Genomic DNA, 14,011 nt, shown 5'->3' with positions numbered 1-14,011 from the left:
TGTTTATAATAAACTTACTGTATTATTTGTATTAGGCTATATTATAATATACTGTTTATATACTGTGGTTATTTTATTTACATTACATTATTGAATAAATAATATTTAATTCATTTATCACATGTAAAATGTTTAGTCAATATGTATCATATGGTCTTAAATTGTGTCATAGTTGTCTTATTAATATATAAACTGTATTTTACAACTTCTGTTTACTATAGCCTAATAAACTATATTATATTACATTGTTATTATATTGTTTTTTTAACGTCCCCAGTGTTAATAATAATAAAATACAAACATAAAGATAACAATTTGATATATTTCGTTTTTCATTTTTTATTATTAAGACACTATTTTAAATAGTTTTCTGACTGTTCATTTGTTTTGGACATTTGCACCATATATGGGGGCATCATGGGTTGAGCTGACTCTGAACCGGCTCGCAACATTTTAGAACCCACAGACAGACCCCCTTCTGGCTCATATTGAACAAAGGGCGGCGCTCAACTTTTGCCTTCCCTCACTTTATACTCCTCCGGTCAGTGTAACTCACACAGAGCCCGTGGCCGCGATGACTGGCGCTCACTCTCCGCGAGAATGATCTGATCTGACGGCTGCGGAGAGTCAGCGGTGCTCTGTGAAAGTCATGGCCGCTCAGTGTGAACCCTTAAGCGGATACTTACAGCAGTCTGATCCGGGCTCCAACAGCGAGCGCAGCACTGATTCCCCTCTGCCCGTGTCTGAGGATGACTCCAGCGGACCCACAGCACCTCCGGACCCCGAGTGGACCGAGGAGAGGTTTCGAGTGGACCGGAAAAAACTGGAGATCATGTTATTAGGTAAAAACTATTGTATCCATGACAACAATCACTCTTTTTTTTTTTTTTTTGATTTTGGAAGAAATAAACACTCTGCAAAGTTTAGCTACTACCCAGAAGAAGACATCATTGCTGTTAATAATTGTCTTGTTTAACTGAACAAACACTTACAAATAGTAAAGTAAAATCTAATGCAGTGCCTCCAGCATCTGCAGAGCTGAGCCGGTTATTTTCCTCTTCTCCTTTGTTCATCTCCTGTGTAATTCTCGCTTCCAACATGACGATTTTGTTTTCAGAAACATAAGTTTACTTATAGCTAGTTTAATGAAAAATTAAATTAAATACTCTAGTCAATTGTCTTTTTAAAGTCTGGGCTTAGAGTGTCTAAGCCCAGACTTTAAAAATCATGTTGACTAGTTGAGGCTCCATCGTTCAGTCTTCAATTGCAGAGAGCTTCCAGTTGTTTCAAGGAAAGTTTGTAGTATTATCTACATTTGAAAATAGACATATAAACTATGTATTTAATGCGTATTTAAAGGATTGATGCTTCATATTATTATCTGTTTATTTTTTCTTGTTTCTATGTATTTAATCCCTGATATTAATTTAACTACCTTTTCCCACTGCATTGTTGAATATTGTTGTGGAAAACATGAGTTGAATATATATATATATATATATATATATTTTTTTTTTTAAATAAAATTCTGATAGGCCTTCTGAATATTTAGGTCAGTTTAGTGTAAAACCCCAATTTTTATGTAGGTACTAAGAGGATATTATAAATATAATATAAATATAGGCTAAAATCGAGTAGCTTATTAACTGTGTGTGCAGTGAACAACTCAACCAATAGCTAGGGGGCAGTGTTAAAGCGTCTTTGCCTTTGACATTAGTTTTAATTGTTGTTTCCCCAATTTGTCAAAGTAATTGTAAAGTGGAAATGTGGTTAACTGCTTCATAAAAGTTAAGGATGAAATTAAATGTAATTTTTGGACAATGAATTGTCATTTTTTTGGCTGACGATTCAGACAGCATTTGGCTTTTGTTCAGATGATTCCATGGCTGAAAAACAGTAGAATCCAGAACTGAGAAAAAGTATTGGCATTAGTATAGTCACAAAACATTCATGAATGCCACTTTTCCATGTTTAATTTTTCAATTGGTGGATGAATCAATCAGCAGTTTATAAGGGGCTTCTCATCCACGTCGGCTCTGTAAGGATGGTAAAATGCTCTGATGGTCTCTTTAATGCTTTGTCCATGTCGGGTCATGCTTTCCATGTTGTGTCATGGTTCTGAGTGAGTTCAGAAAGGGACATCATCATCCTACACACACAGAGTCTCTAGGTTCAGTTCACCACCGCAATCCTTCCTGCTGAGGTCATTCAGCATCTCCTCACAGGATTTTACAGTGTATTTGATCAACCTGCTCGCTACACCCATAAATGAAAATTCTATCATCAATTACTCGCCCTCATGTCGTTCCAAACCCGTAAGACTTTCATTCATCTTCGGAAAACAAATGAAGTCTCTGTCCCTCCGTTGACAGCTGTACTATGACGCTTCAAAAAGTTCATAAAGAGATCGTAAAACTAATCCATATGAATTGAGTTGTTTTAGTCTGAAGAGACTCGGTCGCTTTATATGATGAACAGATTGAATATAGGCTTTCATTTTTGGGTGAACTAACCCTTTAAAGATTAGGATTCTTCTAGAAGATGCACAGAGAAGCTCATGTAAATTACGAGATTTATTTGCCAAACCAAATGATTGGAACTTAGCATTACTCAATTAGATAATATATATCATAAAACTAAAGTTCAAACATTAAGTGACCTTGTGTTACATATCCAAAACAATTATATTGTAAGTAGAAAGCACTTTTATTGTGAGAAAAAATAGGTATTTTTGATTTTCTTTTAATTGACTTCCTAGCATGTCAGATTAACCACGTTGTCAATGGATGCATACTTCATCGGCAGCTGTTACAAGATAAAGTGTCATTTTGTTGAAGAAGGACACAACGGTTGTCAATCGCAAGAGCAGTTTTCAAATATTTTAACGTTCCAAGTTCAACCTTCATGTTTAAAATCTGTGACCTGCTCATCTATGCATGTTTTCAGAAATGTTAGCATCACAGGTGTGCGCTCCAAAAGCACTTACTCCATCAGATATAATGAGCAGTTAAGCAACATTCAAGAATGCTTTAATGAATCTTATTATGCCTCTTGGATGGGAAGAACCATTAATCATTTCATTTTATAACTATTTTAGCTGGCTCAAGTGGACGAAATACACTGTCAAACTGGAATTCTTTAGAATGAATCACACAAAGGAGGCCTGAATTTATTTTCTGTTCCAGATGTGTATTAATTTTTTGAATTTGTGTAGATTATGTTGAGCAGGAATGCGTCCAGATGACTCTGTCTCTGTTTAATCTTATGTTCACTGCACTATATGGTCAAAATGATGTATGCTTCTATGCCTAAAGATCAACACCCATATAATGTAATGTAGAGTCTGTTGAAAAATATAGTGAGCTGCCTATACGTAGGCAGCATTCTAATGCATCATAGTCTCCCAACACTAAAGCTGTTCCAAAAAGTGCTAATCTTAATTATTTGGAATGAATGGAAGCTTGCTGGAAGTTTATACCGGTAACTCGCAATTTGGACTTAAAGGGACACTTCACCCATTTGCATTAAGCTTTGTATCTAACCCAGTCATATTTTTGAATGGTCATGGCTTATTCCCTTATTTTCCCCTGAGATGGGGAAATTGCGATTTTATATCTTCGCAATTTATTATATCTTCGATTTTATATCTCGCAATTGCGATTTTATATCTCACAATTTGGAGGAAAAAAGTCAGAATTGCAGAATCACAATTATTTTTCTTTTCTTTTTTTATAAAATTAATGTTAATTTTTTAAACCATACATTACAATTTTGTGATTCTCAAATGCACTTGCATTTAAATCGATTGATTTTAGTTTTTAGTGTTTTATATTTATTATTCCGCCAAAATATTATTGAATTTTAATCTGTTCCATTTATCAGTAATTGACAATCGGTATTGGTCAGAATGTCAATATCGGTGCATTCGTAGTAATTATGTTGACTTCTGAAATACTTTCTGTTGAATGATGAAGTGAGATAATTCAATACCTCAAGTACTGATAAAAATTTGATTATTTTACTCAATATGCAATGTATGTGTACATTACATGTATGCATTTAGCAGAAGCCTTTATCCAAAGTGACTTACAGAAGAACAAAGCATTCATCAAAGAGCATTGTACAATCGTTGTAGTACAAAATGCCAGATTTGTTAGACAGGTTTAGTGTGTGTGTGTGTGTGTGTGTGTGTGTGTGTCTGTGCATTGGTTTAAGAGTGTGAGGTCATTGTGTGCTTGCGGAGAAGAGCTGCGTCTTCCTAAAACATGTGATGTTCTCATTCCACCAGAGAGGAACAGAGAGAGTTAAGGTTTTGGAGAGTGTGCCATTATTTTTATGCAATTATTTGTATGGGTATTGGAGTATCACATTGTTATCTTATCAACATGCTAATGCTAAACTCTACTGAAATCACTTGTGAATCAAGTTTCTTGTTTACTTTATGTGAGAAGCATTTGCTGCCAATATAGTGTTCAGTCTGTCACTTATGAGGTTGCATTAAGTTATGATTCTGCCTTACACAGTCCCTAGGCAGTAGCCAGAATGGTAACCCACTAGATTTTCGTATAAAGAGCTATAAATGTTAATAATATCATTGGTCATTGTTTAGTAGCTCATTACTAAATTAGTCATTGGTAAACCGATAAATAGTAGCTATGCAACTGAACTGAATTTGATTTATTTTTATAAATCAAGATATTCTGTCTCTGATTCTTGTGACATTTCCTGCTTTCTTTACTCTGAGACCAAATTGCAAAAGGCTCATGGACACAGACTGGGGTTGATTCAGATTTTGGAGCAGTCAAAGGCTATGATCACACTGTTAGTTTTTGGGATTGACAACCACATTTATTCACAGATGTGAGTCTCGAAATGTCTCGTTCAAGCAACAACTTACAGAGGCGTCTCGAATACTGTCTGTATGAGCGTGCAATGGGTGTCAAGCCCGTATTCTCTTACCAGTAACCATGGCGGCTTTAGCCAAAGTATATATTAACGATGGTGACATCCATAAAACTGAAAAGTGTTATCACTTTTGATATAAAGGGGTCATATAATGGTACATGCACTTTTACAAGTTGATTGTACTGAAAATGTGTGTTGGCCATCATAACCATCATAAAATGATAAAAATCCATCCAGTGTTTTTGTTTTAATCTCCTTATATGTTTTCCCCTGTCTCAAATCGAGCCGTTCGAGAGTGTGACGTCACACACTCGGAAGCCCCTCCCACGATTGTTGATTGACAGCAGCGTTTCAACACAGATCCGCCCTCGCTCATGAGGGAGCTGTCAAGCATAGTCTGCGCGGCGCGGTCATTGTTGATATGCTGGAGCACTGTCTATGAGCAGAATGGCGTCTAAGCGATTGTGCTGTTCTGTTCTTGGGTGTAATAACGAACACAGCAGTCATTTTAATGTTCCTAAATCCGAACCGCTGAAGACGCAGTGGCTGAGTTTGTTTTCGAAGGGAATATTCCCCACGAGCAACGTCAATGCTTTCATGTTTGCGCGAATCATTTCACACACCAGACTGCTTTATAAACGAGGGTCAGTATGAGCTGGTTTTGCTAAGAAGCTGCTCATGAAAAAAGGATCGGTACCAGCTATTCGTGTTCCTGCTGAACCTCTAGAACAACTGAAGTGAGTGTAACGTTTTATTCAACTTTATATTAATATTTATATTAATCTTTGCAAATCGCTAGCTGCCAGTGATGGGAATAACGGCGTTATAAATAACGCCGTTACTAACGGCATTACTTTTTCCAGTAACGTGTAATCTAATTGTTAGGTGTTCAAGCACGAAGTGCTGAAAACCTATTGTATTTGTACTGATTTTTATTAGGTGTTCAAGCACGAAGTGCTGAAAACCTATTGTAATTGTGCTGATTTTTATTATTATTATTATTATTCCGCCCTAAAACGCATCGTGCAGCCCAAACCGTAAGTGCTAGAGACTTGATATTTGGGATTAAGGTAGCACAGAAATCGAGGAGAGGTTATCAAAGTATGAGCCCGATTGGCCCATAGGTGGCGCTATAGCGCAAAAAAACAAAAAAATTGCACTATTTTGCTTAAATCTCAATAACCCTTTGTCGCAGCCTCAAGTGTCTTATATCATTGGAATCCTTGGCTCAAGCCGAACAAAAAAGGCCTCAAGGATTTCATTTCCGGTATGCAAATTTTTTCGCTATTTCCGGTTTTGTCCAAAACCTACTTTTGCGAACTAGTCCCTGGTTTTTTGCCCGATTGGAACCAAACCAGTGCAGAAAGATTCTCTGGACACTGAATATCAATAATTATCGAAAAAAAGTTGAAATTTCGATTCACGGTCGCTAGGGGGTGCCCAAACATTCGAAGAAGGCGGAGCTAATTTGACTAAAATGGGTATAACTCGTGAACGAAATGAACTATTTTCACCAAACTTGGTACACATATGTATGAGCTCAATTTGAGGTCACAGTAAAAAAACCGCGTAAATCTAACACTAGGTGGCGCTATAACATTAAAAAAACATAAAAGGGGGTGTGGCCACCTGACCGTTAGTCCGATTGACTTGAAAATTGGTATGCATTGTCTTGGTCCAAGGTGCCATGTATGTGTAAAAGGATATTGGCGTATCTCAAAAAACATGGCCGCCATCGGCCAATGAAGTTTGAGCACCTGTGAGCCGAGGTTAACGGAGGCCGATCGGAACGAAACTCTATGGGCATGTTCGACTCATGGCCCAAGAGGTCTGTAAGAGTTTTGAAAGAAATCGGCCACTAGTTGGCGCTAACGAGTTTTACGCCTCTGTAATCACGTGGTGTTGCACACATCCCCACATTATGCATATCATTTAATATATCTCCTCATGTTGAACAACTTTGCCTCTAGAACCATTGCTGTCAATCAAACCGTTCATTAAATATTCACGAATATGTTAAAAACCTACTTTTGCGAACTAGTCCCTGGTTTTTCGCCCGATCGGAACCAGACCAGTCTAGGACAATTCTCTGGACTCTCTAGATCAATAATTATCGAAAAAAAGTTGAACTTTGCCCTTTGCTTCGCTATAACAGGGTCATTTATAAAAGGGGTGTGTCAAAACACACTCAAAAGGCTATAAATCATAAATAAAAACTCAGAACTTCACAAAAATTGATGAGCATATGTGTCATACCATGGTGAAGAAGCATGCAAAGTTTCATGGAGATCGGACAATAGGTGGCGCTATAACTGTTGAAAAGCTTTAAACCCATGTATTTCCTATGGTAAATTGCCTGTATTGGCTGTAAATGGTCTTTTCCATCTATGATCGTATAATTTTCATATCTTAATGTTTAAAACCAGTGCAGTACAATTATCTGGACTCTCTAGATCAATAATTATCAGAAAAGGTATAATTACTTCATTTGGATGGCTATAATAGAGTGTAAATCGGATGGCTATAACAGCTATAACAGCTTGGATGGCTATAACAGCCAATAAGTGGTATTTTACTGCCCCCTGCTGTCATTTCATCATACTACTCTCTAATATTTTTATATATAATTGATATTTAGACTTTATTAAATCATTATTTTAACATTTACAATCACATTTTGTCAAAATTCATCTATTGCTCTGTACTCTCTAGAACAATAATTATAGGAAAATGTATAACTTCTTCATTTGGATGACTATAATAGGGTCACTTCAATATGTAGCCTTGACCGAAAGCCAATATCTTTTCAATAAATGCTCATAGCCTCTTAAAATAAGGTCAAGAACAGCTATAACAGCTTGAAAAAGGCTAACAGCCAATAAGTGGTATTTTACTGCCCCCTGCTGTTTAAAAAAAGTCATTTTGTCACACTACTCAACTATAATTAATATTTAGACTTTATAAATTCACTATTTTAACATTTACTATAACATTTAGTCAAAAATCGTCTATTGAAGTGACAATTGAGTCACATTGGCTCCTGAAGTTCCAAATGTCTCTATCTACATCAGAATGAGCGTGTGTAGATTAAATGATATGAAAAACATGGCCTATTGTATAAGTAGGCTGTAATAACACTGTTGTCCACTAGATGGAGCAGCAGCATTAGACATTTTTAATCTTTTTTTATCAGCTTTCAGCATTGGCTAACAAACAAATGCTTAAAGCATTTTCTTTAATTAGTTTTATATTATTACATTGCAAAGAAATATGTGAAATGCTCATATACCATTAAAACTGATTTTCACAATAACATATCCCAAAAATGTGTGTGTGTGTGTGTGTGTGTGTGTGTGTGTGTGTGTGTGTGTGTGTGTGTAAGCAGGCATTATGGAGTTAACATGAAAAAAAATGGTTTGCTTCAGTGGAGAATACTGGAGAAACAAAGTAGTTGAAAATGAAAGTGAGCCAATAAGTGGTCTTCTACTGCCCTCTGCTGGCCACTCTTCTTATTAATAGTCTTTTTTTTGTATATAGACACTATAAAATCACTTATATAACAATTACTATTATAACACATTCATATTTTGTCAGAGTTTATCACTTCAATTGTTCTTATGCTTCACATAATTGCTATCAACGTGGTAAATCATGGTAAATAACGCCAGAAACATGGTAAATCATAGTAAAAAAGGTAAATCATGCTAGAATCCTGGTAAATTATTCTAGAATGTGCTATATCATGGTAAATCATCATATAACATGGTATATCAAGGTAAACTATGGAAAATCATGTTAGATTCATGGTAAATCATACTGAAACATGGTAAATCATGAAAAATCACACTGAAATGTAGTATATCATGGTAAATCATGCTTGCTACATAAAACTTAATGTCTTTTCATGCTTTTGTGCTTAACGGCCTGAAAGGCCTTAACTGCTTGAACGCCGCTAAAATGCTGCTTGCAGCTTTAATTATTATTATTATTCTGCCGTAAAACGCATCGTGCAGACCAAACCGTAAGAGCTAGAGACTTGATATTTGGGATTAAGGTAGCACAGAAATCGAGGAGAGGTTATCAAAATATGAGCCCGATTGGCCCATAGGTGGCGCTGTAGCGCAAAAAACAAAAAAATTCGACTATTTTGCTTAAATCTCAATAACCCTTTGTCCCAGCATCAAGTGTCTTATATCATTGGAATCCTTGGCTCAAGCCGAACGAAAAAGGCCTCAAGGATTTCATTTCCGGTATGCTAATTTTTTCGCTATTTCCGGTTTTGTCCAAAACCTACTTTTGCGAACTAGTCCCTGGTTTTTTGCCCGATTGGAACCAAACCAGTGCAGAAAGATTCTCTGGACACTGAATATCAATAATTATCGAAAAAAAGTTGAAATTTCGATTCACGGTCGCTAGGGGGTGCCCAAACGTTCGAAGGAGGCGGAGCTAATTTTACTAAAATGGGTATAACTCGTGAACAAAATGAAATATTTTCACCAAACTTGGTACACATGTGTATGAGCTCAATTCGAGGTCACAGTAAAAAAAACCGCGGTGATTGACCTCATGGTGGCGCTATAACATTAAAAAAACATAAAAGGGGGTGTGGCCACCTGACCGTTAGTCCGATTGACTTGAAATTTGGTATGCAGTGTCTTGGACCAAGGTACCATGTATGTGTAAAAGGATATTGGAGTATCTCAAAAAACATGGCCGCCATCGGCCAATGAAGTTTGAGCACCTGTGAGACGAGGTTAACGGAGGCCGATCGGAACGAAACTCAATGGGCATGTTCGACTCATGGCCCAAGAGGTCTGTAAGAGTTTTGAAAGAAATCGGCCACTAGTTGGCGCTAACGAGTTTTATGGCTCTGTAATCACGTGGTGTTGCACACATCCCCCCAAAATGCATATCAATTGATAGATCTCCTCATGTTGAACAACTTTGCCTCTAGAACCATTGCTGTCAATCAGATCGTTCATTAAATATTCACGAATATGTTAAAAACCTACTTTTGCGAACTAGTCCCTGGTTTTTTGCCCGATCAAAACCAGACCAGTCTAGGACAATTCTCTGGACTCTCTAGATCAATAATTATTGAAAAAAAGTTGAACTTTGCCATTTGGTTCATTATAATAGGTTCGTTTATAAAAATGGGGCGTGTCAAAACACTCTCAAAAGCCTATAAATCATAAATAAAAACTCAGAACTTCACAAAAATTGGTGAGCATATGTGACATAACATCATGAACATGCATGCAAAGTTTTATGGAGATCGGACAATAGGTGGCGCTATAACTGTTGAAAAGCTTTAAAACCATGTATTTCCTATGGTAAATTGCCTGTATTGGCTGTAAATGGTGTGTTCCATCTATGATCATATAATATTTATATCAAAATGTTCAAAATCAGTGCAGTACAATTCTCTGGACTCTCTAGATAAATAATTATCAGAAAAGTTATAACTTTTTCATTTGGATGGCTATAATAGGGTCACTTCAATATGTAGCCTTGACCAAGAAAGCCTATATCTCTTCAATGAATGCTCAGATCTTCTTAAAAACAAGTCAGAACATGTGACTCTAAATAAGATAAGAAATAATGCATCTATAACAGTTAAAAAGGTGAAAATTATAACATAATGGCATATTAAGCCAATAATTGGTATTCTACTGCCCCCTGCTGTTTAAAATAGTCATTTTGTCATGCTACTAACTAATAATATTCTATAATTCTTATTTAGACTTTATAAAATCACTATTTTAACATTTACACTCACATTTTGTCAAAATGCATCTATTGAAGCATTGTGTCACAGACAAATGTTAATCCTGAATGAGACACAGTTCAGATCACTTTATCTACAACAGAATGTGTGTGTGTAGTCCCATGTTTCTGAATAAATCCTGAATAATCTGATTAATAGCTTGCAAAGACATATATTTTAATGGTCTATAAGCATTTCATATATTTTCATAATGACTTGTGTGTGTGTGTGTCTAGATATGAATGCAAAAAGACTTTATTAATAAGTAGAGTGGCCAGCAGAGGGCAGTAGAAGACCACTTATTGGCTGACTTTCATTTTAACAGCCTTGAGTTTCAACAAAATTCTGAACTAAAGCAAACCAGTTTTTCCATGTTAACTGCATTATCCATGCTTACTATAAAATCCATTATATAACAATTACTATTATAACACAATCATATTTTGTCAGAGTGTAACACTTTATTTGTACTGACACATGCTAGATGCATGGTAAATCATACTAGAACGCAGTAAATCATGGTAAACAATGGTAAATCATGCTAGAACAGGGTAAATCATGTAAAGCATACTACAACATGGAATATCATGGTAAAACTATGGTAAATCATGCGAGATTCATGGTAAATCATACCAGAGCGTGGTAAATCATGGTAAACGATGGTAAATTATGCTACAACAGGGTAAATCATGTGAAGCATACTAGAACATTGTGAATCATACTAGATTCATGGTAAATCATACTAGAACATGGTAAATCATGGTAAAACTATGGTGAATCATGCTAGATTCATGGTAAATCATACTAGAACATGGTAAATCATGGTAAAACTATGGTAAATCATGCTAGATTCATGGTAAATCATACCAGAGCGTGGTAAATCATGGTAAACGATGGTAAATTATGCTACAACAGGGTAAATCATGTAAAACATACTAGAACATTGTGAATCATGCTAGATTCATGGTAAATCATACTAGAACATGGTTAATCATGGTAAAACTATGGTAAATCATGCTAGTATCATGGTAAATCATGGTAAACGGTTTTCCATCTATTATGTCAGTGGTTACACGCTTGCTAAATGTCTTTAATTAGGTGTTCAAGCACGAAGTGCTGAAAACCTATTGTAATTGTAAGGATTTTTATTATTAGGTGTTCAAGCACGAAGTGCTGAAAACCTATTGTATTTGTACTGATTTTTATTATTAGGTGTTCAAGCACGAAGTGCTGAAAACCTATTGTATTTGTACTGATTTTTATTATTATTATTATTATTATTATTATTATTATTATTCTTCTGCCGTAAAACGCATCGTGCAGAACAAACCGTAAGTGCTGGAGCTCTGAAACTTTGTCAGATGGTAGTACAAAAATCGAGGAGAGCCTCAGAAAGTATGACCCCGATTGGCCTATAGGTGGCGCTACAGCAATCAATTGCGCGAAACTGCTCATAACTCCTAAACCGTATGTCGTAGACTCAAGTGTCTTATATCATTGGAAAGCTGGAGGCCTGAAGAACAAAACGTATATCTCCGATTTCATTTCCGGTATGCAAATTTTTCCGCCATTTTGAATTTTGTCAAAAACCTACTTTTGCGAACTAGTCCCTGGTTTTTCGCCCGATCAAAACCAGACAAATGCATACATGTTCTCTGGAGTCTGAATATCAATAATCATTGAAAAAAAGTTGAATTTTCGATTCACGGTTGCTAGGGGGAGTAAAATGATCGTTGTGGGAGGAGCCTATTTTACTAAAATGGCTATAACTCGAGAAGTAAATGAGATATCTTCACCAAACTTGGAACACATGTGTATGAGTTCAATCTGAGGTCACAGTAAACAAATCGCGTCGACCTAACACTAGGTGGCGCTATAGCACACAAAAAACCTAAATGGGGCTATGACCACCTGACCGTTAGTCAGATTGACTTAAAAATTGGTATGCAGTGTCTTGGTCCAAGGTGCCATGTATGTGTATGAGGAAATTGGCGTAACTCAAAAAACATGGCCGCCATCGGCCAATGAATTTGAGCACCTATTAGACGAGGTTAACGGAGGCCAATCGGAACGAAACTCGATGGGCATGTTTGCCTCATGGCCCAAGAGGTCTGTAAGAGTTTTGAAAGAAATTGGCCACTAGTTGGCGCTAACAAGTTTTACGGCTCTGTAATCAGGTGGTGTTGCACACATCCCCAAAATATGCATATCATTTGATAGATCTCCTCAGGCTGAACAACTTTGCCTCTAGAACCATTGCTGTCAATCAAATCGTTCATTAAATATTCACGAATATGTTAAAAACCTACTTTTGCGAACTAGTCCCTGGTTTTTCGCCCGATCAAAACCAGACCAGTCTAGGACAATTCTCTGGACTCTCTAGATCAATAATTATCAAAAAAAAGTTGAACTTTGCCCTTTGGTTCACTGTAACAGGGTCATTTAGAAAAGGGGCGTGTCAAAATACACTCAAAAGCCTATAAATCATAAAAGAAAACTCAGAACTTGACAAAAATTGATGAGCATATGTGTCATACCATGGTGAGGAAGCATGCGAAGTTTCATGGAGATCGGACCATAGGTGGCGCTATAACTGTTAAAAAGCTTTAAAACCATATATTTCCTATGGTAAATTGCCTGTATTGGCTGTAAATGGTCTTTTCCATCTATGATCGTAAAATTTTCATATCTTAATGTTTAAAACCAGTGCAGTACAATTATCTGGACTCTCTAGATCAATAATTATCAGAAAAGGTGTAATTTCTTCATTTGAATGGCTGTAATAGTGTAAATTGGATGGCTATAACATTTTGGATGGCTATAACAGCCAATAAGTGGTATTTTACTGCCCCCTGCTGTCATTTCATCATACTACTCCCTAAAATTGTTATATATAATTGAAATTTAGACTTTATTAAATCATTATTTTAACATTTACAATCACATTTTGTCCAAATTCATCTATTGCTCTGTACTCTCTAGAACAATAATTATCAGAAAATGTATAACTTGTAATGTATAACATTTGGATGACTATAATAGGGTCACTTCAATATGTAGCCTTGACCGAAAGCCAATATCTTTTCAATGAATGCTCATAGCTTCTTAAAAAAAGGTCAAGCATGGCTAACAGCCAATAAGTGATATTTTACTGCCCCCTGCTGTCATTTTCATCATACTACTCCCTAATATTGTTATAGTTCATATTTAGACTTTCTAAAATCATTATTTTAACATTTACTATCACATTTTGTAAAAATGCATCTATTGGAGTATTATGGACTGCATTTATTTATTTTATTTATTACTCTTTACAATTGTGTCACAGGAAGGCTGAAA

The 14,011-nt window shown here is 36.0% G+C and overlaps 1 protein-coding gene across 4 annotated transcripts in view; it reads left to right on the top strand.

The window, feature by feature from the left end:
• Window positions 1-484: 484 nt before the first annotated feature.
• The window catches only part of bicc1b (BicC family RNA binding protein 1b), a 127,270-nt gene continuing 113,743 nt past the window's right edge, over window positions 485-14,011 (top strand). For 2 of the 4 annotated variants that reach the window (XM_056245924.1, XM_056245923.1), the window contains exon 1: window positions 487-842. In XM_056245924.1, the coding sequence (XP_056101899.1) occupies window positions 650-842 (193 nt within the window). In that variant the 5' untranslated portion in view covers window positions 487-649. Of the gene's footprint in view, window positions 843-14,011 lie in introns of all 4 variants that reach the window. The other 2 variants (XM_056245921.1, XM_056245922.1) reach the window with 2 other exon arrangements.

The sequence above is a fragment of the Rhinichthys klamathensis genome, unplaced genomic scaffold (assembly GCF_029890125.1).
Source record: "Rhinichthys klamathensis goyatoka isolate OS25496 unplaced genomic scaffold, OSU_Roscu_1.1 h1tg000035l_1, whole genome shotgun sequence".
Classification (NCBI taxonomy): Eukaryota; Metazoa; Chordata; class Actinopteri; order Cypriniformes; family Leuciscidae; genus Rhinichthys; species Rhinichthys klamathensis.
The sequence above is the reverse complement of the archived record's forward strand: the minus strand, read 5'-3'. Positions and strand labels throughout refer to the sequence as shown.